Raw genomic sequence first — 23353 nt, forward strand, 5'->3', positions numbered from 1 at the left:
TCATAAGTGAACTGCCTCGGGGTTCCAAGGAAAAGCACGGCACTGGAAGCAGGCAGAACTCGCCCGAGCATACATGAGAAGGAGCCTGGGACTGAGCCACGGGGTTGACGGTAGGGGCAGTGGGAATGTGGGTAGTTCATGAACACACAGGCGGTGGTAGAAGGAAACCCCAGCCCTTCAGAACTATGAACATTTGTGGATCTCTGGTTGGTACAGGAATATGTTTTTGTTTTTATGAGACAGGGTCTCACTATGTAGCACAGGCTGGCCTTGAACTCACAGAAATTCTCCTGCCTCAGCCTCCCAAGTCCTGGTGTTACACATATGTGCCACCACTCCTGGCTGGTACAGAACTATTTTCAAAATGAACTGAAGAGGACAAGATGGAAATACAGGGTAGGCATGACGAATGCACAACAGAGTCCAGTGTAGTGCCTGTTTCTTTGCGAAGGCAGGTGCAGGTGTGCGGAATGACTGGGAAACCGTCCAATCTACCTGTGCGAACCCTCCCTGTCTGCATCCCTCCCTGACTGGTCCTTCAGCAGCTGCTTTGGCTCTCTACAGCCAGGCTTGAAACCCCAGCTCCAGCATTTCTTGCCAACCTCGCTCTAAGAGCTCTTCTGGCTCAGGTCAGACACTTGGCTGTCGGTCAGCAGAAAACGGAATTACTGGCCAAATCTAAGCGTTCTTGGCATCCTTCGTTACCGGTGGATAATAGTCTTCCTCGGCCTGACCACTTTTCTCCTTGCTCAAATTCCCTACACATCAAATGGATTTGAAATTAGTCCTTGAAAACACAGGACGTGGACAGGCTCGGTTTGCTGAGCCCTGTCCATCTCCCATGAGCTGCGGGTGACCTTGTGGACTGCCCACCTGGCTGCCTGCAGAAGGCTGGCGGGCTGGAGGACATGAGGGACGTGGAATTCCCTGGCTCTCTCCCAGGGAGGGGCTGTGGCTCAGTGGTCACCATGTCCCCACACCCAGAGCCCTTCCCTTGGGGTGGACCTAGCCCTTAGGGGAGGAGCAGCCTCCGTCTCGGCCCCAACACGGACACAGCGACAGCCTAAGAGCCAAGTGCTTCTGGCATGCTATTTCACAAGACTCGGGTGACAGAAGCTGTATTACAGCCCAGGCACACACGAGAAGGTCATGTGGGAATTTCTAAAATCCTGTTAGCCAGTTTCCAAAGTAACAGATTTGCTTGTCTAAAAAACACACCTGTACATCAACCTTCCTCTCTCTCTGGCGTTCATTCTTCCCCATGCGCCGTTTTCAAAGGCATCCTTTGCGGCCGCTACTGCTTTATCGACATCCGCCAAAGAAGCATAGGCTACTTTGCATATAGTCTATGTCAAAGTAAATAAAAACAGGTCACGTAAGAGGCATATTTTTGTGAGTCTTAACATTAATGTATTAACAGGAAAAGATTTGGGCTGGGGATTTAGCTCAGTGGTTCTGGCACCTGCCTCGCAAGTGCAAGGTCCCAAGTTCGATCACTGGTACCAAAAAAAAGGAAAAGATTGTTTTTTGTGTTTCGGTTTTTTTTCTTCCTTTAGAGTGAGTCTCACTATGTCCCCTAGGCTGGCCTCAAGTTTGCAGCCATCTTCGTGTCTCAGCCTCCTGAGTGCTGAGTTTACAGGCGTGCACCGCCACACCGAGCTAGGAAAAAGTATGAATTCCAAGAATTTTAGGGTAGAAAAGTAATACAAACAGTAATGCGGCAAAGAAGAAGCAACCTGAAGATGAAGGTTATTAGCCTGAAACTTGGCACTAGCTGGCCACACCCCTGTGGGGAGCCGTGAGGAAGGCGTGCTTTCTCCGGCTACCTCGGGAGGCTGAGTTCGCAGCCAGACCCTCAAGTCCGCAGAGCTGTCTCCTCTCAGAGCGGAGGGGACCTGGCCGCGCCCCTGTTGCTGTCTGTGTAGGGGACGCAGCGCAGGCATCGCCCAGCACTCACCGAGCCGTCGGCTGGGTTCACCGCGTTGTAGGTCCTCCCGTCCTGCGCATCCACGAACTCCCCGCCGATGAAGCACTGGTGCGGCATCCTCACGGTCCTGCCGTCCGCCTCCCTCGACACCTGCGGGCAGAGGCACCGCTGGGGCCCGCGGACCCCGGGCTCGCGGCCGGGACAGGCAGAACCACGCAGAGGAGAAGCAGGGCCCAGGGATGCAGCCTGGGTGAGTCGGGCCTGGACGCCTGGGTAGACTGCGTCGGCCTCGGCGGACGGCGGACAGCGGATAGCAGACAGCGGACAGCGGACTGCGGACAGTGGACAGCGCGTGGAGGCCGAGACGCCGCCACCTAGCGGCAGCGTCCGCGAAGCGCAGCCTTGCGTCCCTTTGCTGGGCTATTTCCACCTTAACCTTTTGTGACCAGTGCCGCACCCGGGCTCTGCCTCTAGCTTGCAAGTGGAGGAAGACACTCAACTGCTTCCGATGACGCTCGGTTTCTTTCAACAATAAAATGGGAATAATAATCCCTGCTTCATACAGCAAACAGCCTTCAAAAATAAAGGAGAATTAAAGCATTCCCAAGAGAAGAAAAAGACGCGCTGCTGCTCCGGGTTGAAGTGAAGGGACATGAGCTAGGGCCTTGAACGCACGCGAAAAAATAAAAAGCACTGGCGAAAGCAATCGCACGCGTAAATCTCGCAGTCAGTGTAAATATACTTTTTTCTCTCTGGTATGAAAGACCACTGTTCGGAGCCACAACTATAAAGCGGTGTTGGTGGACGGGGTGCGCCGCAGCAAGCGCAGCCCAGCGGGCGTGGGCCAGATGGATCGCGGCCAGCTCTCGCTGACGTTAACCTGAAAACCTTGTTTTCAGTGATAATCCTCAGGGCCCCCACTTAGAAATAAAAGAAACAGGAAAAGCAACAACGAGGGATGGAAATGCGTCCTAGGCGGCGTCTGTGTAACACAGCACGGCGCCGCGGAGAAGGGAGAGGGCGACACAGGAGGACGCAGACAAAGCGGATCACCAGATGGAGACCCGCTGCTTGTGAGGACACCGCCAAGAGCGTGAAAAGAACACCCGCAGAGCGAGGGGAAACATGCTCAGACCCGTAGGGCAAGGGCCTGGCATCCAGGATGGACAAAGCACTCTCACGACTGAGCAGCATGGTCAGCCCGATCTGTAGGTGGACACGGCTGGAACAGACATTTCCCCTCGACGACACACAGCCCGGCCGGCAGGGGGAAGGACACCCGAGTGCTCCAGTCACGGGGCGCAAGGCAAGGAGACGGCAACTTCCGGGAGGAGAGAGACTGACTGGGGGCAGCGAGGGCGGGGCCTGGAGGGCGGGGCTTGGAGGGCGGGGCTCTCATCCCTGCTGGCCGGCCAATGTGTAACGCTCAGGAAACAGGTCGGCACCTCCTTCCGAAGTGAAACCCGGAGTTACCATGCCATTCATGAGTTCCACGTCTACTCAAGAGACCTGAAAACATATGTTTAAGCAAAAACTTCTACATGAATTTTATGACAGCATTTTTCTTAACAGCCAAAAAGGAGAAATGACCCAGATGCACATCAAGTATATCCATATAATGGACTAATACTTGGCCAGGGAAAAGAATACAGCAATAATACAAGCTACAGTGTAGATAAACCTTGCTAAATGAAAAAGCCGGACACAAAAGGTCACAAAGCACATGGTTCTATTTCTGGGAGATGCCTAAAAGGGCAAATTCATAGACAGAAAAGCAATTAGTGGTTTGTAGAGAATGGGGGTAGGTGGTGGGGAGAGGGACATGGAATGCTTGCCAGTGGTTGCAGGCTTTCTCTATGGGCTGATGTGAAACCCGCAAAGTGAGAGGTGACGGGTGCACAGCCCCAACTGTTCCACAACCACTGAGCCAATGGGTGGATTCTGTGCTTCCTGAGTCATCTGTACTATACACATCAGCTTCCTATGTAGCCTAGGCTGGCCTTAAACTCACTACATAGCCTACACTGGCCTGAAACTCACAGTAATCCTCCTGCCTTGGCCTCCTGAGTGCTGAGATTACAGGTGTGCACCACCATACCTCAAGAACAAAGCTATCTGTAAAAGGTTACGGATGTAAAGCAAACGGTCAAAAGACACAAGCACTCTACAGGGCTCGGATCTCGAGGAGGCGGCTGGAAAAGCAAGCAGAAGCTCACATAGTCCACGACCAGCTCCGCTGCCTGGTCCTCTCCTCTCAGCTTCCTCACCACCTTCTGCACAAAGTCTCCAAAGGTGGTGGCCAGGTAGACGTCTTCGTTCTGGAGCTGGAGGCCGCCACACTTCTGTCTGATCTCTTCCACCAGCCTTTGGGGAGGAACAGGTCACGTCACTGTCCTTTCTTGGTGGCTCTCAGGGGACCTTGTTGCCAGCACCTATCAGGTTCACACCAGTTTGTATCCTGGGACATCATTCAGGTCAGCAGCCATTACCGAGTTTGATAAGGCCAGGGGCAAGGACACTCAAAACCTGTCTTGAAGAACAGTGATTTCTCTTCTTAAAAAGTTAAGCATGTGGTTCCGCCGCTTGCCTTGCAAGCACAAGGTCCCAAGTTTGATTCCCAGTACCAAAAAAAAAAAGTTAAGCATGACTAAAACTACAAGGAAGGCAAAAAGAATGACTTATGAGCAAGACAGCAAGGGGCCATAAAGTCAGTCCTTTGACTGACCATAAAAGCTCATAAAGTCCTTTCCAGTGAACTCAGGGAGTGACAAGGAAAGCAGCTGCCCCACTGTACCTGCGGTGGCAAGGGACCATCACGGGATATTTTCTCTGCCTGCACAAGAACAAAAGAGACGAGGTGTGTGCCCCACACACCAGGGAGGCCTCGCTAGAGCCACAGTGCAGGCGGGCATAAGTTCTGAGGTCCTTTCCAGTCCTTTGATTTCCACAGCTACTGTGTCAAATGATAGCTGTCACCTGGCATCTCTTGAATGCTGATGCTAACTGGGAACACTAGGAAGCCCCCAGCATACTGGCCCATGTATTCCTTAAAAGAGATGAGGTGGTTCAGTTACCAGGACAATGACACCCAATGGTGTTATCAAGGCAACAGCATCAGATGGTACTGGCAATCACTCGGCAGGAAGCCAGGAATTCCTGCAGGTATCTTTTGTTTTGCTTTTTAGTTTTTTGAGACGGTCTTGCTATGTAGTTCAGGCTGGACTTGAACTCACTGTGAGCCCAGGCTGGCCTCAAACTCTCAAGGATCCTTGTGCCTCAGCCTCCTGAGTGCTGGGGCTACAGGCACTTGCTATCATCCCCGGCTAAGAAATCTATAACTTGAGGAACCAGAAAACTTGCTTCTTGATAATACTATGTAATTGAAATGATAATTTGCAGTTCTTAGAGTAAAATTTCCAGGAATAAAGGGACTTTGTCTAGTTTATAACTGTATCTCCACTCCCAAAACTGTCTCGATATGTAGTAAGTGTTCAATAAATTTTGTGAACTAAGCCAGTGAATGAATGAATAAGTAGGATGTTCAGGAGCCTGCTCAGTTAGTGTGCAGGGTCATGGCAAAGGAAGGGTCATTCTTAGCTTGTGTATGGCCTGGGATTAAGAGCCACTGAGGTGCCACCTATCTTCAGGGATTGTGCAGCCCCTGGTTAGTTCCCAGGGATCTTCTATCCCAGAAAAGTTCTTATCCAAAGAAAAAAGCACTTCTGCAAGGCCCTGCACACTAGGGTCCTGCACTCTTCTTGCTAGAGGTGATACGGGTATTACTGGGCCCACCTCATCCCAGGGCCCTTTCCACCTGCTGCAGACTTCGTGGGGAAAGTCAGGGTGAGCATGCCTTCTTTGCAGGTGGCCTGATAACTAGATCTATCTTACTGAATAATCTGGAGGAACAGGAGAGAAAAGACAGCGGAAGTGCAATCAATAACGGCCAGGCTGTGTAGACAATTCCCCTAGCGTTCTCACCCGCAGAGTCTCCATTCCGGTATCATACTGGAGGGAAAATCACCTACTAAATGTAAAGACAAATTTCTAAGACTGGCAAACGATAGAAGGTTTGCAGTCTAGGTCTAAAGGAGACCAGAAAGCCACTCAGGTTAGGAACCGAGAGATGCAGGTGATACTGTAACCGCATCTGGCCATGGAACACTTCACAGGGGAAGACAGGCAGGGCCGAGGGACAGAGTGCGGGCCTGTTTACCTGGCCACATCCATTGAGCTCGCTCCGGATTTGAAGAAGTCCGTAGAGGCTTCGATGGCTCGAACATTGCTCAAAATTCCGGCCCAGATGCCCTGGGGGGGGGGGCGGGCAGCGAGAGTTAGGGAGGCGCCTACGGACCCGCACGTGGCTGGGCTTCCGTGTCCTCTCGGACACACCCGGCTCTCCCCAGGCTCGCGCCCCCGGACCGAGTAGGGGTCCCTCGCTTCACTGGCACCTCGCCAGCCCACCCAGGATGCACGTGGACACTTTGGAGTCGGTTTCCATGGCAACGCAGGAGCAAACAGGAAGCCGAGCTCCCGCCCACATGCGAAGGCAGAGAGCAGTCACCAGTGCGCTTCCCCTTCCACTTCCGGGGAGGAGGCCATTGGGGCGCCCATGCTTACCTGGATGGTCACTGCTACCTGCTGCTCCTCGGCAGTGAGCTCCAAAGTGGAGGATTCGTCCCCCGAAAAGTACTGGGAGGCGGGGATCATTTTCCCATCTTCAAACTGCAGATTTCTCACCGTCAGCTGCAAAACAGCAACCAAGAGAGCAGAAAAGCTGAGGACTGGGCTTGTCGGGGGGCAACGCTGGGGGCGAGGTGTCTTGTACAGGATGCGGGTGTAAAGACCAGCTTATCCAGAAAACAAAATGAATAAGGGTTCAAAGTACTCGTCGGCACGCTTATTAGAAGGACTGAAATGGATTTGGCAGCTGCGGCAGAAAGGAGAAGGTCAAGCCCAGGTGGACGCTGGCCCTGGGATCCTGGTGCTTGGATTGAGACCGGCTTTCACCACAGAAGCAAGACCAAGCGCATCCCCCCTGCAGCATGGCGCCGCGCTGAAATATCTCACTTCACCTCAGAAATCCCGAGGGCCGCGGATGTCATTATTACGCCCGCTTTACTGATGCAGAGAGGGAGGCTCACTGAGGCAAAGCGGTTTGCTCAGTGCCACCCAGGTGCAAGGATCAGAGCTGCGAAGTGGACCCAGAACTAGCTCAGCATTGACGCCCACGATCCTAATGGCTGGGAAACCTCTGTGGGCCACACATTCCTCTCTGCTCTTCCCTGGATGCTGCCCACCCATGGAGGCCTAGTCTGTCCTCCGGAGTACTAGGTGGTGCCCGTCCAGCGAGGCCCTGGCCGTGGGCACTTCTGGTCTTTCATTCTGCACCAGAGTGGACCCTGCAGTGTGGGTCTCATCCTGAGTCACCTCGGGGCAGACAGACATGTGCCTCCCACACCCTAGGCAAAGCCAGAGACCCTCTTTTAGCGGGGTCATGGGAGACCAAGAGCACTCCGTGGATGACCGCGTGGGACACTCACCGCTTTCCCGTCACTGCCAAAGAGAACAAGTCCATTCTTGGTAACAAGGCCCGGCTTCTGGGCGCCTTTAATTTCCAGGGCTTCCCCGGGAGGCACAGAACTGTTCAGCAACGAGGAGCCGTAGAAAGTCACCGTCTGACAGAGACCAGAGGACGTCACAGCGGAAGGGCGTGTTCAGAGGGGTGCAGGAGTGTTCCCTGCAAACACGCTGAAGCCCACATGGCCACCCATCGAGACCCCGAAGTATCAGCCCTGTAATCATGTCCCTAGTGAAGTGCGAGGTCTCCCACAAGCCTTGGCAGAGGTGGCCCAGAGCAGGGGACCGTCTGCAAGCCATGACTGCAGAGTTTCGTGCATGCGTGTGCAGGAGGCACAAGTAGACAGGCACTAGTCTCCTATTCAGATTCTTACAAAGGTGAGTGAGACAAGAAGCCCGGCCCTCCTAGCCTGAAGGCAGGGGCTGGGGGGTTGTGCAGGTGTTGGGGTGTCAGTCGGTAAAGGGATGAACTGGGCCTGGTGCTTAAGGGTCCGCTCCTGAAAACCAGACCATCCAGATGGTAGCCAAGCACAGGTGACCCTGACTGGCTCCTCATTATGATCCCATGGGCACCAGCTGGCATTCACTGGACTCCAACAGTTAACATTTATCCAACACTTAATCTGCAGGGACTAGGTACGGATGTGCGTTAGCGTGCATTCACTCATTTAATCTTCACAGGGGCTCATAATCCACAAAGCAGGCAGGGTTATCAATCCTATCTTACTGCAAGGAAACCAAGGCACCCTGGGGTTTAGGTCACCTCCCTAAGGTTCCAGAAAACTGTGGTGGAGCCAGAATTTTAATGGAAACTTCTTCAGATGTCACAGTCTTTGTAGTTACACTAAACTTCCTGCCATGATCACTTGGCGACCCACACGCTTCACTGGTGTCTACTGTGCGCCAGGACTCCTGCTTTGGGTTTGATGGTGAAAGACAACAGGAAGCCCTGACTTCTGCCTAGGACTGGGGTGGACAGGCCCTTCCCATGCACCGTGCTGGGTCAGGGTGGCTGCCAAGGGGGACATCAGGCCCGTCCTGCTGGGCAGGGAGGCCAGGAGCTCCTGCGAGGACTCAGAACACAAGTGCCTTGTGCTGGCCCTGCCGACCTCTCCCGCCTCAGCCCCCTTGCGTCCTCCTCACACTCAGGGCTCTGGCTTCCTCAGACCCTCTTGAAAGTCCTTCCACAGGAAGTGCTGGACTCCATCTCCAGCCCTCACCCCTTTCTTTCTCTCCACCTGGTCCCCCTTCTCCAAGTTCTAGCCACCCAGCCAGCCCCGCCAGGAACCATTCCCCACACGCTCAGGTTGGAGCCTCAGTGCCAGCATTTATTTTATTGCATTATCTGGGTTTATTCATTCTCGTCTCTGCTTTCCCCACTGGACTGGTACCAGGGCTGTGCCTGGTGTCAGCTTCCCAGCAAATGCCCAGTCCATGCTGCATGCAGAGGAGAGGAGCCCCAGCCCCCACCCAGGGGAGATCTTTGTGGTAACGCCTGGTCTGAAGGAATGCAGCCCCGGGATACCTGTCCATTTATCTCTGCCCAGGCTCCGGGGGCTTTATCATGACCTCGGATCCAGTTATGCAAAGCTTCAGCAGTCTGATCCCAGCGAATCTAGGGCAGCACAAACACAGGCTCTGAGTCTCCAAGGCCACAGCTACCTTTTGGGCCATCATTGGTGCAGAAGTCAGAGGGGTGGGCAGGTTGGCTCAGGCGCCGACCCTCTGGCTAGGAAAGAGCCGATCCAGAGCTATGCAAAGGAAGAGGGCCACTGGCTTGGAGAAGACTTACAGAGTGGATGTAAATACCTCAGCGTTTTCCTTTCTCTGGATCCCTTCATACGTTGCCCCCTCTTCTGGCTGGGGGATACGAGGAGCGTTTCCATCTGCTATGAGTTGGACAGCTTCCACCTAAAGCCAAGGACAGGACCTGTGTCACGGCCCAGTTCTCCACATGGCCTGGTCTGTTCATGCTTAACCGAATTACTTCAGATCAGTATGCCTAGAGCAGTGGTGGCAGACATGCGGCAAGCGTGCAACGGTGGGCTCTTTGTTATCATCGAAAGCTCTGAAGGTTTCTCCATTGCTACTCTAGACAGTCAGGCTGTAACGATAATTGTTATCTTGTCAGGTCTGGCTGGGTCAAGCTCAGAAAGAGTGGTAGTCACTTCATGTAAAACATCCCTCGAAGCTGGGTGAGGTGGGGCACGCCTGTAATCCCAGCCCTTGGGAGGCTGAGACAGCAGGATCACTGTGAGTTTGAGGCCAGCCTGGGCTACACAGTGAGACCGTCTCAGAAACAAAAACACAAACATGCTTTGCAAACATCACACAAGTCCTGCAAGGTGGATATTATTATTCCTGTTTTACAGATGAGGAAACTGTGGTTTAAGGAACAGTTAAGTGGACATCTCCAGATCACAGAGACAGTTTGGGGGTCAGAAGGACACACACCTAGGTGCACGTGCACTGTGGTCTCAAGGCTGCTCCCACGAGTGACTCCCTAGTTGGGCGGGGATGCATCTTAACACATGCCAGACCCCCACACAGAAAGACTCTTGGAATTAAACAACACCACCCTTCTGTGGTGATTCCCTGGAAATCTAGAGTGTTCATATAAAATAAGCCACCATGAATTACTATGCCAATCATGATGATTCTAGAACATGGTGTGTTTCTGTATTTCTTAGCTCAACTTGCTTTCTAGCTTAGGACACTTGAAAAAGTTAAAGTGGAAATTAGTGTGGAGATTTCCTAAAAAAACTAAAACTAGAAATTCCATTTGACCCAGCTATTCCCCTTCTAGGAATCTTCCAGAAATAGTTAAAGACATCAGATCACAGCGATCCATGCATACCCATGTTTCTTGCAGCATAATTCATAATAGCTAAATCTTGGAAGCAACTTATATGTTCATCAACAGATGAATGGATATAGAAAATGTGGTATTTACACACAATGGAGTACTATTCTACCATAAAGAAGAATACACTTGAGTCATTTGTAGGAAAATGGATGCACCTGGACATCATAATGTGAGGTGAAATAAATCAGACACACAGTTTAAATATCTCATGGTTTCTGTTATATGAGAAGCCAAAGTATAAACAAAGCAAAATAAAAGATCTTTCTCAAAGGGAAAGGGGATCAGGCGACGGGGAGGGGAAGGAAGGGGTGAAAAGGAATTAAGATGTGTTGTATGCATGCACCAAGTCCACACAAGGAATGCAAACATTATGTGCTGCAAGCATGGACTAATAAAAAGAAATCCTAGAAAAAGGTTGGAATCTGTCCACAGCCTGGATGCCTTCAGGATGTGTCCTACAGTCTCCTCTGGGCCGTGTGTCTGTCTGCCTTGTGCTGAGAGCTGCCCTTTCACTGGGGCTGTGTAAGCTCACGTCCTAGAGCGCCCTCTCTCAGGGTTTATAGTGGATGAACAACCTGCCCAAGAATGCGTGGCAGGAGCCCCTTGGCAACAGGGCCACCTGAGGTCCATTCTGTGCACCTCTCTATAATGCCAGCGGGCAGCATCCAGACCATGTGAATGCCACACATCACGCCATCTCGAGGATCATGATCCACTTGGAGCACTTGCTCTGTGCCAGATGCTTGGCACAAATGATGTCATTTAATTTTCACAACAATCCTACAAGTCAGGCAGTATTATCCACATTTTATAAACGAGGGAACCCATGCTGAAGAGGCTATGTGACCTGCCTAGGGTCATAGAGCAACTCATCATTCTACAAGTGGTCAAATGTGAACTTGGAGGTCGGTTTTTCTGACACCAAAGCCCTACTCTCTTCACCATTAAGTGACACAAACAGTGTTGTCCTCTTCCCTCCTAAATCAACAGTGACTATATAATCTTGCAGCTTCTACTACCAAACTCTGGATGAAAAGGAGGTTGGGGCATGGTTGGGGGAAACAAGTCACTGGGGGCATGCCCTTGAAGGAAGGGATCCCAGCTCTCTCTCTCTCTCTGCTTCTGGGTTACCATGAGGTGAGCAGCTCTGCTCTCCCAAACCCTCCCTTCCATGATGTTCTGCCTCACCACAGCCCAGAGGGATGGCGCCTAGCAGTCATGGACTGAAACCTCAGAAACTGTGAGCCAAAATAAATCTTTTATTCTTTTCACGTGCTTCTTTCAGGTGTCTTGTCCCAGCAACAGAAAGCTGACTATTTAGTCACTTTCTTCGTCACTGAGACAAAATACCTGACCCCTACAGCTAAAAAGAGAAGAAGTTTATTTTGGCTCCTGTTTATAATCCATAGTTGGCCACAACCAAAGCAGCCTCCCCCATGGGAAGGGCCTGGAGGAGAGAAAGTTGCTCACCTCCTGGAGGCCAGGAAGCAGAGGGAAAGGAGGACCCAGGGAGGAAGATGCACCCTTCTGGGTAATGCACCCAGTGCCTCAGCTTTTCTGACCAGGCCTGGCCCCCTATGAGCAGGTCAGCTGTGAGCCCTCATAATTAAATCACCTTCCAGAAGCCCTGGTTCTGAGTGTGTAGGCTTGTGGGGGACATTTAGATAGAAACCATAACACTAACAAAGAAGTCCAAATTACATAGCAAAACTTTAGATTCTTTGTACTTTACATTAGTCATTATTAACAAGGTTGGAGATTCAAGCATTTGGCCAAAGAAATGGAGTGATTTAATTGCTATTTCATCCATTTCATCACTGCTCTAAGTGGAACAAGTCAACATCACAGACTGAGAAATTTTAAAGTTCCAATTTCTACCCTAAATGTTCCACTGCATTTCTAAATATGAAATAATTTTAGCCATTTTTTTTTTTTTTTTGGTACTGGGGCTCGAACTTGGCTCCTTGCACCTACACAGCAGGCGGCAGTGAAACCACTGAGCTAAATCCCCGGCCCTAGCTTTATATTTTTAATGAAAATTCATATGGCAAATTTTAATAAAAGAAAAACATTCCTAACACTTTAGAGATTTACTAAATTCTTCTTGATGGCATAAACATACTGACCATGGCCTTGATTCCTTCAGGAAAGAGGAATCGATTATAAAGCGTGTCCACTGTGTCATTGGGCTTGACATCGCATGACCGCTGAAGAAGGATGGGTCCTGTGTCCAAACCGTCATCAGCCCAGAAAACAGAAAACCCAGCTTTCTTATCTCCCATAATTAGAGTCCTGTGAAAAGTAGAGTTTCAGTATATAATGTTGGTTAAGCAAATCAGTCATCAGATGAAAAATTAGTGACATTAAAGGACAAGGTAGTTACAATGGAAAAGCAGACTAGGAACAAAGTGATCTTGAGAAAAGAACAGTATAGCTACAAAATGTCAGAGCTCATAGAAAGCAACACCTAATGGCACTGATGTTTTATTCTTGTTTGTCATACAGTAATGACTTGTAGTGAATTCAAAACGCATTAGAATCCATCACTACGATCAGTCATTGACTCTCACATCTCAGCTTTCTACTTCAGTTTCAAGAAATCTTCCACCTGCGTCCAATTCCTGCATTTTATTTGACCTTGTATTAAGTAGGATAAGAATGAAAAATAAAATAAAACAAGATAGGGCAATATGAAGGGGAGAACTGATTATTAATTTAGGTTTTATAATTGAGGTATAAATTTCACTTAGGACTAGGATGGGCTCAAGACTGTCTACATAAATTACAGTAAAAGTGGGTTGATCAGTCCACCTATTTGTCCTTTGTGCTCTGTAAAGTGTAGCCTAAGAGAAAAGCTTAGCTTGGCCCTACAGGAGCATATAGTACAAAGAATATGCTGAAGGGGAGGAATACCTATAACACATATCAGGGAGCAGGTCAAAATAGAGTATGAAGTAGTAGGTCAGCAATTTCCATGATGAAAATCATTTTCACTTCTCTAAACTATGAATCAAAAAAGACCTAAACCAATCATTCAATAAATCACTCTTCAGAAATATTGAAGAATTATATTATCAAGCGTCTTAAAAATATTTACCTGCTTTGACTCAATGGTTCTGGATGTGGAAATAATGTGAAATGAGAAAAAATACAAATTTAAGCACAAAGATATCCACTGCAGTTTTATCTACAAGGGTAAAAAAGAAATAAATTTGTGTAATCAAATTTTAAATGTGACAAAATATTTTTTATCACATTTAAACCAAGTGTAGATCTTGTCCTTATGCAGCAATTTGAGGGGTACAGAGAAGACAAAGGCGAGGAGGTTAAAAAGCGCACATCAACAGCATGTGCACCCATGGAAGTGGGCACTTGGAGGGCTTCAGGCATTGCTCCTGAAACAGCCATAAAATGTTAGACAAAGCCCTTCCTTAAGAAGCCTGAGGTCAAATGAGAAAAGATGCCAGCGAAGAAGATAATTCCGGTAGCTCAGCATTTCCTGAAATGCACTTGAGATCCTTTATGCAAAAATGTGTTGTGGTCAGCTAAGTTTGAGAACTTGGAGCATTAAGATTCCGTCTTGGAAGTTAGGATGCTCCGGTGAAGGCCCAGGTCAAAAACCCAGGGAAGTCCTGTGACAAGGAAATTAAGCATAAGCCGAACTTATCTGACCAGAGAACTTCTGTTGGCTGAATACCTAGTTATGCTCTCTGAACTAATTCCCCGTAGCCGGTCCTCAGGAAGTGCTGTCCTGAGTCCTGCAATTGGTGCACATCTCAAGAGTGTTGATGCAGTTGGAGCAATCAACAGAGACCTCACGAAACTCGTTGACTAATCGTGCAGGTGAAACCAGAGCCCACCGGCAACAGAAACAGATGCACGATGTCCATTGCTGGAAACCACCCACCAGTTGATGGCAGATGCGCCCCGGTGCCTGGGCAGTAGGGACGGGTGGTAGATGATGGAGCCGAGCTTGGGGCTGTCGATGATGTCCATGGGGATGAATTGCGTGCAGAAGGGAAGCACGTTCAGCTCAGCCCCCACGGCTCTGTAGGCCTCCACCACCTCCTGGACGGTCCTGCCCTTGGCCCTCCATCTGGGGAACTTGAACACAGGTGTCCCATCCTTCTCTGCAGCCAAAGCTAAGGGGGACAAACAAGATTGTTTCCATCTTTAAAAAGTGAGCCCTCATTTTATACAGTCATAGCTTGGACTCCATTGCTTTCCAACTATTAAATTTGGTTCTCCAAATTTTGACCTGAAAATTTCATCCCGTCGCTCATTTGTTTGGTACTCAGGGCAAGCTAGAACTCGTCATTTGGCTGGAAACTCGCTACCCTCTCCAGCCAAAACAATTGATTTGGGACTCCTGGCACCTCCTGGGGCCAATTAATGACAGGTACCAAGGTCCCACTACATCACCACTGATTTGCCTGTTGTTCTTCAGTTTCCTGAAACATTTACAAATAAACATGGTGAAAAACAATTTAAATCATGACCAGAATTTGGTGTATTATAATTAAGTCATGCACCAGCCACTTTTCTTTTTTTTTTTTTTTGGTATCAGGGATCGAACTCGGGTCCTTGTGCTTGCAAGGCAGGCGCCGGAATCACTGAGCTAAATCCCCAGCCCTCACCAGCCACTTTTCTAATGTGTTATTTACCTCTACATTGGTTATGGCTGTGTCTAGATGTCCTCCCAGAGCCCATGTGGTCATAGGTGGGGCTTTTCAGAGCTGGCTGGATCCAGCGTGTGTAGTGCTGGGATTAAGGATGTGTGATTACTAAATTAGTCCACTAATTGATTTGGCATAGTTCTCAGTGTGAGTGCTACCCACCCTAAAGGCAGGTAGCCTAGATAGAATATAAGTAGATAGAAAGAAGCTGTTGTTGCCACTTGATGCTTTTGGCTCGCTGCCTTTTGCCCATCATGAACTGATTCTCAGCTGACTATGAACTGAAGCCTCTGCAACTGTGAGCTAAATAAACCTTCCCTGTTTTAACTCTGGGTGTCAGGTATTTTGTTCCAGCAATGAGAAAAGTAACTAAGACAACACTGAAGCATACATATATATATATGTATATATATATATGTGTATATATGTATATATATATGTATATATATGTATATATGTATATATATGTATATATACATATATATATATACATATATATATTGGAGACAGGGTCTCACTATCTTGTACAGGCTGGCCTTGAACTTGCCTTGTAGCCCAAGCTGATCTTACATTTGCAATCCTCCTGCCTCAACTTCTCAACTGCTGGGATTACAGGCATGTGCCACCTCTCCCAGTTTATCTATATAATGAAAATAGATTTGAACTCAAACACTTGTGGCTAGATAATATTTTGAGATTTTAACTGCTTTGTCTTTCTTTTGTTTTGGTTTGGTTTTTTTTGGTACTGGGGATCGAACTCAGGACCTGGTGCTTTCGAGGTAGGCGGCGAGCTTTTTCTTAGATCAAAAATGGTGTCCTTAAGGCTGGGGATATAACTCAGTGGTAGAGTGTGTGGGTTTCAACCCCAGCACCGTAAGAAAAAAAACAGTGGGGCGGAAGATTTATCTCAGTGGTTCCGCCGCCTGCCTTGAAAGTGCAAGGTCTGGAGTTCGATCCCTGGTATCCAAAAAAAAGAAAGAAAACCAGATACCTTAATCCCTGATACAAGCCCTTAAAGAACATGGCCTTCGATTTGGAGCAAATAGCAGCACCTCACCCCCAAGTTAAACATTCTCAGCCTCCAGCATGGTTGGAAAACCTTAGGTCTCTGGCTACCCTCTCTTCCTGCCAAGAGGGGGATCCCAAAGAGCTGAGCCCTTCCACCTACTTCCACATTCAAGAGAAGATAAAGTGGGCAATGACAGAGGCTGGAAATGGAGAATAAACATGCTACTGTCTGTAAAGTTTTGTCAGACGGGAGCACCACACGTCTCCCTCCTGAGGGAAGCACAGCCCCTGCCAGACGAGGGACTCTGTCCCCACTGCAAGAATGGAATGAGTTCGACGGACAACCACAGCCTGTCTTCCCCATGAGAAGACATCACCTTACTGCGCCCCGCAGATGCTCAGCGTATGTTTATTTAAGTATATCTCAGGTATGACAAAAATACAGTGAATACGTGGCATTTTATTTTTAATTTATTACAGTAGAAGATGCATTGCCATGAACCCCCTCACTTCCAACACACTTAGCTCAACGTTCTTGCCACTCTCTGAAGCAATTCTGGAAGCCTCTTTTGTGCCTCTTCACGGCTGGCTTGATTTCCTGAATTGATTCAAAATATTTATGGCAATTTCTGTCAAACACAAATGTGACAGTGTCCTCATCCCCCTTATTCATGGGATCTGGCACGGTGCTCTTCTGCCTCTTCCTCATAGTTAAAATGACCATGAAAGCTGAAAGGTTTGAATCCATTCTGGAGATCGAGGTGGCCAGGACAGCGCAACTAAAAACACTCAGGAGAGAGGACTCCAGAGCTGCTGCAGGGTGGCAGGAATAGTGAGAGTGCTCAGAGCGAACGGTAGCATTTGGAGGGGCGTTAATGTCAATATGTCTCTTATTGTAATAATTATTTTTATTTTATGTTTTGTTTGTTTTTGTTTTGTTTTTTTGGTACCGGGGGTCAAACTCGGGTCCTTGTGCTTGAGAGGCAGGCGGCAGAACCACTGAACTAAATCCCCGGCCCATTATTTTTATTTTAAACATTCACCATATTTTATCATACTTGTATTTATCTAAGTAGGATATATGAATATTATATTTAATACTATTATTTATGGATATATACTATTATATTGGTAAGTGCTATTATATATAAACATAATACATATAAATATTTGATACTGTATTAAATATACCGTATTCATATATTACTATTTAAATATCTATTTTAATAGTAAAGATATTCTTATGTATACTATCGCATACTATATTATATCATAGAGTATATGCATTATCTCTGGGCCATTTCCAGCAACCTTTTTTTTTTATTGCATGTGGCAAGGTTGATTCCGAAGGGCAGGGTCCATTCCCCAGGTCCTGCGTGGACTGGAGGCAAGCGAGGACCTCGGTGGTCCTGGCATGGTGGAGACTCATGGGGAAGGCTGAGGCCCAGCCAGAGCTGCAGCAGGGTGACACATGGCACACGTGCAGGATGTGGACGGGTGTATTCTAGGAGGGCTCAGTGATCGTGAGCACCAGCAACCTGCGCAGGTGTGAGGTGGCCTGCAGTGGCCCCAGGAGGTAGGGCAGGGTCTGGAAGTACAGTAGAACCGGTAGTGCTGGCAGCAGCTGAAGCAGATGCTAGTGGAGTTGGAGGTGAAGAGGGTGGAAACGATACGTGTGAGAGGCTGGGGGCCTTCCTTACAGGGATCCTTCAGCAGTGATGGGGTGCTTTCTCCCATCCTGTGCCACCTGCAGAGGGCAAACCGCAAGAGCAGGGGGAGGTGGGCAGCCAGCAGAGCCAGGTGGAAGGCGTGGTGCAGGAAGAGCACCTCCCGGGAGTGACAGTACACTGTGCACCAAAAGAGAAACTGGAAGCAGCAGGTTCTCCACCAGGAAGGGCAGACCCAGCGCCACCTGAAGGACAGCAGATGCCCAGCTTGGGGAGGGCACCATGGAAGCCAAACTGTGTGAGGAGAAGGAACAAGAACTCAGGGGTGGACAGCAGCACATTCGTCTTCACAGAGACCCCAGGCTGAAAAAGCAGCTGCCCCAGCCCCAGCACCGGGCAGGAAGAGGTTGATACTGAGGAGGAGCAGCGCCATGGCCATGGTGTCATTGAGGAGCCGCAGCACAAAGATGGAGTGGACACGGGAAGAGGCACAGCACATGGAGAAAAAGATGAAGAGGGTACCTGCAGTTCCAGTGGTAGATCAAGAAAACAAGGAGCAGTGTGGCAGGTAGAGCACAGTGAAGGTGCCCTGGGCCATGCAATGTCGGTAACCGGCCAGTGCGTGTTCAGCCCCATGAAGAGGGATACAAAGCCAGCGGGGTGGAAAGCGTCGCCCTGCAGCTGTGTGTAGCTGTGTGCACCATTAACGACGCCTTCTACCTGGGCAGGTAGACCTCCCAATCGATTTCTGTGTGCCACCCTGTGAATGGCCCGGAAGGTGATGCCCACCCCCGCCAGGCAGAGCCATTAGGCCACCAGCATTGGGTATCGTGGCTCCCGCAGCAGGGGGTGCTGCTCTCTGCCATTTGGACAGTGCCCATTTCCAGTAACCCTCACCAGAGCTTTGCACCTGCACTGTTTGGTCCCCTTTGCCCACTCCCCCATCCAATCATCAGCACTCATGGACTCAGGACAATGATTCCTCTGCCACTTAGAACCTAAGTTCTTTGGCTCAAGTAAGTCCTGAAGGCCTCTGGCCCTCCAGGTCAGGCCCTGACCAATGCACTCAGGAGAACTGCAGACACCTACCTAATGGCATTCATGAAATGAGAATGTTCACAGATGTCCGGGAAACATAACACACGTTATACACACGACAGGAAAATGTATCCACAGTGCTTAAAATGTACTAATGGGAGAAGACTGCGGGAAGGTTTTATGGGAAAGGGAAGGAGGGTGGAGGAGACAGGTGGCTCCTCTGTGTAAAACACTTCCGTGACACAGGCTGCAGGGGCAGTGTGTTCCTCTCCTGGTTTGGTTTCCAGCTGTCCCAGGCTATTTCTGGCTTCCCCAGCCTATGATCCCAAAGAGCAGTCAGCCGCTGTCACCCTGATTGTCATGGGCCCGTGCAGTGCCAGGACCCCGTGTGTCTGAGCCACTCCCTGCCCACGGCAGCCACTGAGCCAGGCTCCATGGAAGTGAAGTGGGACTGAAGTGTCCGGGCTCAGGGCTCACAGGTGGCAGTCAGGATTAATTCTCGGCTGCAGAACACAGCACACCCGGGCCCCCGCCCAGCCCAGAGCAGAAGCCAGCTCACTTCTCTCTCTTTTCTCAGGTAGGTCATGACTCCGAATGGCCCAGACCAGCAGAGAGGGGATCCAGACCCTGGGTCCAGGCACCAAAAAGTGTTCATTTCCTAGGATGCATGCTGAAGTGAGGTCTAAAATTCACACTCTTGCTTTGGGCCAGAGATTTAGCTCAGTGGTTTTGCCGCCTGCTGCCCAAGCACAAGGACCGGAGTTCGATCCCCGGTACCAAAAAAACCAAATAAACAACAAAAACAACAAACAAAAAATTCACACGCTTGCAATTCTGAAATCCATGTCACAGCAGACTATTAGATATCCCCTTCGTCTTCTAGCAAAGGGTTCCCCTAGTTTAGCCACCCACCCCCCTTTAAAAATCTCTATTTCTTAGCTTCTCCTGCAAATAGATGGGATATGAATGGCACCAATATGTGTAATATGTACAAGTAGAGGGTTTTCCCTTACTTCCCTCTTCTCTACCCTGCTTGTTGGGATGCAGACCTAACTGCTGGGGCTGAGGCAACCGCTTTGGGCCATGAGATGGAAGCCCTGCCTAGACAACAGCAAAATCACAGGTAAAGGGCGTGCACATTGTGAGGAAATATACAGTGGCCACGTCAGTTGTCGCTGAGATGCTCTCACCCAGGGGGTCGGCCCTTCCGTCCTTGTCTGGAACCGTGAACACCCCCACGACTTGGTGGCCCTCTTTGCGGAGATGGCTGTAAACGTGCTGTCCGAAGAGGCTCTGGCCGATGAGGGCCAACTTCAGCTTGTTTTTGAAGTAAACCTGGGAAAACATTCAGTGATGGCGCATGAATACATTCAGGAGGCGCTGGCTAACAAACGAACTTTACAATCAGCCCAGATGACTTGTGGCCACAAAAGGCTAAAGAGCTACAAAACATAACTGTCACGGACACACACCGAACACAGCCGGCGTCGCACACACACGGTAACAGGAGTAACCTCGTCCCTAAGAGCGGCTCATTCTGCCCTCCAGGGCCTTGGTTATCCACTTAGTCCCTGGAATTGCAGCCCAACCCTCAGTGAAATAAGGCCGGATACAAACCAGTCAGTGTCGCAGTGAGGGCTGAGCGGCCTCAGCCTGAGACGGTGCTTTTCGCCCCTGCAAGGTAGAAATTAGAACGGGACTCTGCTCTGACCTCCCGAGGAAGCTGTGGTCTGACAATCAGTAGCGCGTTCGGGTGGGAAGCACAGGCCCAAGAGCCAGGCACCTGGGGCCAAAACCCAGGGCCACAGCTGAGTCACGTGGCCGAAGCGAGTACTAAGTTCTGCTCGCTCACGTTTCCCCCCATTTTGTAAAATAGCAACGATAATAATATCAACCTGAAGGAATTTTGATTGAAGTTAATGACTTAAGATCCACTAAGATTGCACGGTGTGTGATGAACGGTAATGATTAAACAGAAGCTGTATACTGTTTTAAAGGTCTTGCTATACACTACACTCTGTTCCGTGCTTCCAAAATTCTAAAGCCTAGAATTCAAACACCTTTTGGTACCTCGCTTGGCTTAATGTAACGCTCTCACAGGCTTCTTCTAAATCTGCCACAAACTGCCTGTCATGGTGTGCATGCCTGTAATCCCAGCACTCGGGAGGCTGAGGCAGGAGGATCATCTGGAGTTCAAGGCCATCGTGGGCTGCACAGAGTTCAAGGCTAGCCTGAACTACAGGAGACCCTGTCTCAAAACAAATTTGGCTCCAGCTTATTTGGTTTCAAATGTGACCTGAACTGACAGTGTGCTATTGATAGTCATTTATGAAGACCACGGCAACAGTGCTGTTTGCTGCAGGAAAAGTCAATGCTGCAGGTCCTTCTCCATGGCATGCTAGGAATTTTATATAAAGTGCTACCTGTATGTATTATCTTTCCCAAATATAAATAACTCTGAACACATTGTAAATACTTCTGTAACACATTTGGCCTCAAAATTTTTGTATAATGGATAGGGGCCTGTGTATCATTTCATTTTGTAGAATCCTCACAACTATGCTGTTTCCTCTTCCTGTATTTCACCCATCTAATGGTGGAAGAAACTGAGGCTTAGAAATGTCAAGTGCATATCCATAGTCACGGGCCTGCAAAGGAGGAGAGTGAGGTCCCCCTGACTGTGAACTCAGAGACAAATAAAGTGAATCATCAGCAGCCACCTCTTCCATCTGCTTTGTGATTAACATGGAGACACATGACGGCAGTCAGGAAATAGCAACACCACAGACAAGAGAGGCACTGTAGGGGTTAAAGTTTATAGGACTTTTTCTGTTTCTTTTGTTTATTGTTTTTCAAGACAGGGTCTCACTATGTAGCCCAGGCTGGCCTTGAACTCACAGTGATCCTCCTGCCTCAGCCTCCTGAGTGCTAGGATTACAGGCATGCATGCCAAGCCCAGCAGAGGAACCTCTTTGGTCACCATGGGCCTGGGGACCCTGAGGACCACAATGGGAGTCAGCGATAAAGGAGGTTCAGGGCCCTGGGTGGGGGTCATCAAAGCACTGAGACTGTCTTCCCTCTTTCATCAGTGTGCAACCCCGCTCTTCCAATGTAGAATGCGCTCCTCAGGATATGGACGCAAACTGCATTTTGTTCCACTGCAGTCTGAATGGGATTCCAGAATGTTCTGGAATGAGCGAACACTGCCTGTGACAACCTGGCAAGAAAGAAACCCAATTTTCCCGTGTTTCTCTCTTCTTAAGGGGCTGGATAACGTCCCTTAAAAGGGTACCCAATCGAAACTTCTCTTTAATGGAGCTGATAATTAAACAATTAGGGTTTCAGTTTTAAAAGTCCTTTTCCCGTCAGCCAGCGTCTCTCTCCCCAAAGAGCCAATGAAGCTTCAACATCTAACAATACTCTCACAAAAGGAGACTCACTCTGGGACATCAACAAACCACCTTCAGATAGTGCACGGCACACCACTGATTCCCCTCCCTTCACAAGTCAGAATGCCCCAGCCGGGGATTTAGCTCAGTGGTTTCGCCACCTGCTGCGCAAGCCCAAGGACCCGAGTTTGATTCCTGGTTCCAAATAAATAAATAAATAAATAAATAGGAAAAAAAAAAGTCAGAATGCCCCAGAACCCTTCCCTCTCTGCCTCTGAGTTCATGCTGCTGCTTGAAACACAATCCGCATGTTGGCCATCTGACAAAAAGCCTGGGTTCCTGTGTATCACTGCTGGATATTTGTGCACATGTGAAATCCTCTTTCAAAACGTGCACAAGCCAGGAGAAGGCACCAACTCCAGCAGAATGCGCTTCTCCACTGCTACTTGGCCTTCTGGGGTTCAGCTCAGTCTTGGAAGTGGCCTATGTGTCCATTAGTAGATGAAGGGCTATACACAATGGAGTACTACTCTGCCATAAGGAAGGATACACTGGAGTCAGCTGTAGGAAAATGGATGCACCTTGAAACCATAGTGTTCAGTGAAATAAATCAGACACACAAGCTTAAATATCGAAAGGTTTCTCTCATATGAGAAACTCAAAGTATAAATAATGTAAAGAGAAAAAAAGAAGAATGGACAATAAGAAGTGGGGAGATAGATCTTTTGCAAATAGAAAGGGATCAACAGAGGGAGGGAGGGAGCCGGAGAGGAGGGGCAGAGGGTGAAGGAAGAATTGGTGGTGTGACGCAGGTGCCCCCCTCCAGCATAATCATTCCGTGCTGCAAACACGAGCTAACCAAAACAGAACCACGTGAGCAATTTTGGAACTACGCCACCCCTTAAATCACGTTCTGGGCTTCATGTGAAAGCCGAAGCTTCGGGAGTTTCTGCTTCCTTTTCCTCCTTCTAGGAGGTGCCGAACCGAACCCGAACCCGGTGTGGAAATAACAGCAAACACTGCCAGGTATTTCATGCACTGCCCGGGGCCTGGCGCCCGGCCGTCAGTCACTCACGCTGCCTCTGACGGGCAGGAGTGAGCGCACAGGGCCCTTCCGCCCGCAGGAGCTCAGGCCTGCGCTCTGCTCAGGGTCACCCCGGGCGTCAGTCCCACGGTCCCATCCGGAGCTGGGCTTCGTCCTC

At 49.3% G+C, this 23353-nt stretch overlaps 1 protein-coding gene and 1 pseudogene across 3 annotated transcripts in view; both read right to left on the minus strand.

The window, feature by feature from the left end:
- Nucleotides 1–23353, minus strand: part of Aldh1l2 (aldehyde dehydrogenase 1 family member L2) — a 50035-nt gene that overhangs the window by 20452 nt on the left and 6230 nt on the right. For all 3 annotated transcript variants that reach the window (XM_021258385.2, XM_004844816.4, XM_004844817.3), the window contains exons 2-12: nt 19953–20097; nt 14281–14515; nt 12500–12665; nt 9317–9418; nt 9033–9122; nt 7471–7605; nt 6548–6673; nt 6144–6235; nt 4144–4291; nt 1958–2077; nt 1219–1346 (exon numbers count right to left, since the gene is read on the minus strand). In XM_021258385.2, coding sequence (XP_021114044.2) covers nt 1219–1346; nt 1958–2077; nt 4144–4291; nt 6144–6235; nt 6548–6673; nt 7471–7605; nt 9033–9122; nt 9317–9418; nt 12500–12665; nt 14281–14515; nt 19953–20097 — 1487 coding nt within the window. The remainder of the gene's footprint in view (nt 1–1218; nt 1347–1957; nt 2078–4143; nt 4292–6143; nt 6236–6547; nt 6674–7470; nt 7606–9032; nt 9123–9316; nt 9419–12499; nt 12666–14280; nt 14516–19952; nt 20098–23353) is intronic.
- LOC147823620 (dol-P-Man:Man(5)GlcNAc(2)-PP-Dol alpha-1,3-mannosyltransferase pseudogene) lies at nt 17388–18837 on the minus strand (annotated as a pseudogene).

Source organism: Heterocephalus glaber, unplaced genomic scaffold (genome assembly GCF_053883595.1).
Source record: "Heterocephalus glaber isolate CG9 unplaced genomic scaffold, H.glaber_assembly_v1.0 deba00001572, whole genome shotgun sequence".
Classification (NCBI taxonomy): Eukaryota; Metazoa; Chordata; class Mammalia; order Rodentia; family Bathyergidae; genus Heterocephalus; species Heterocephalus glaber.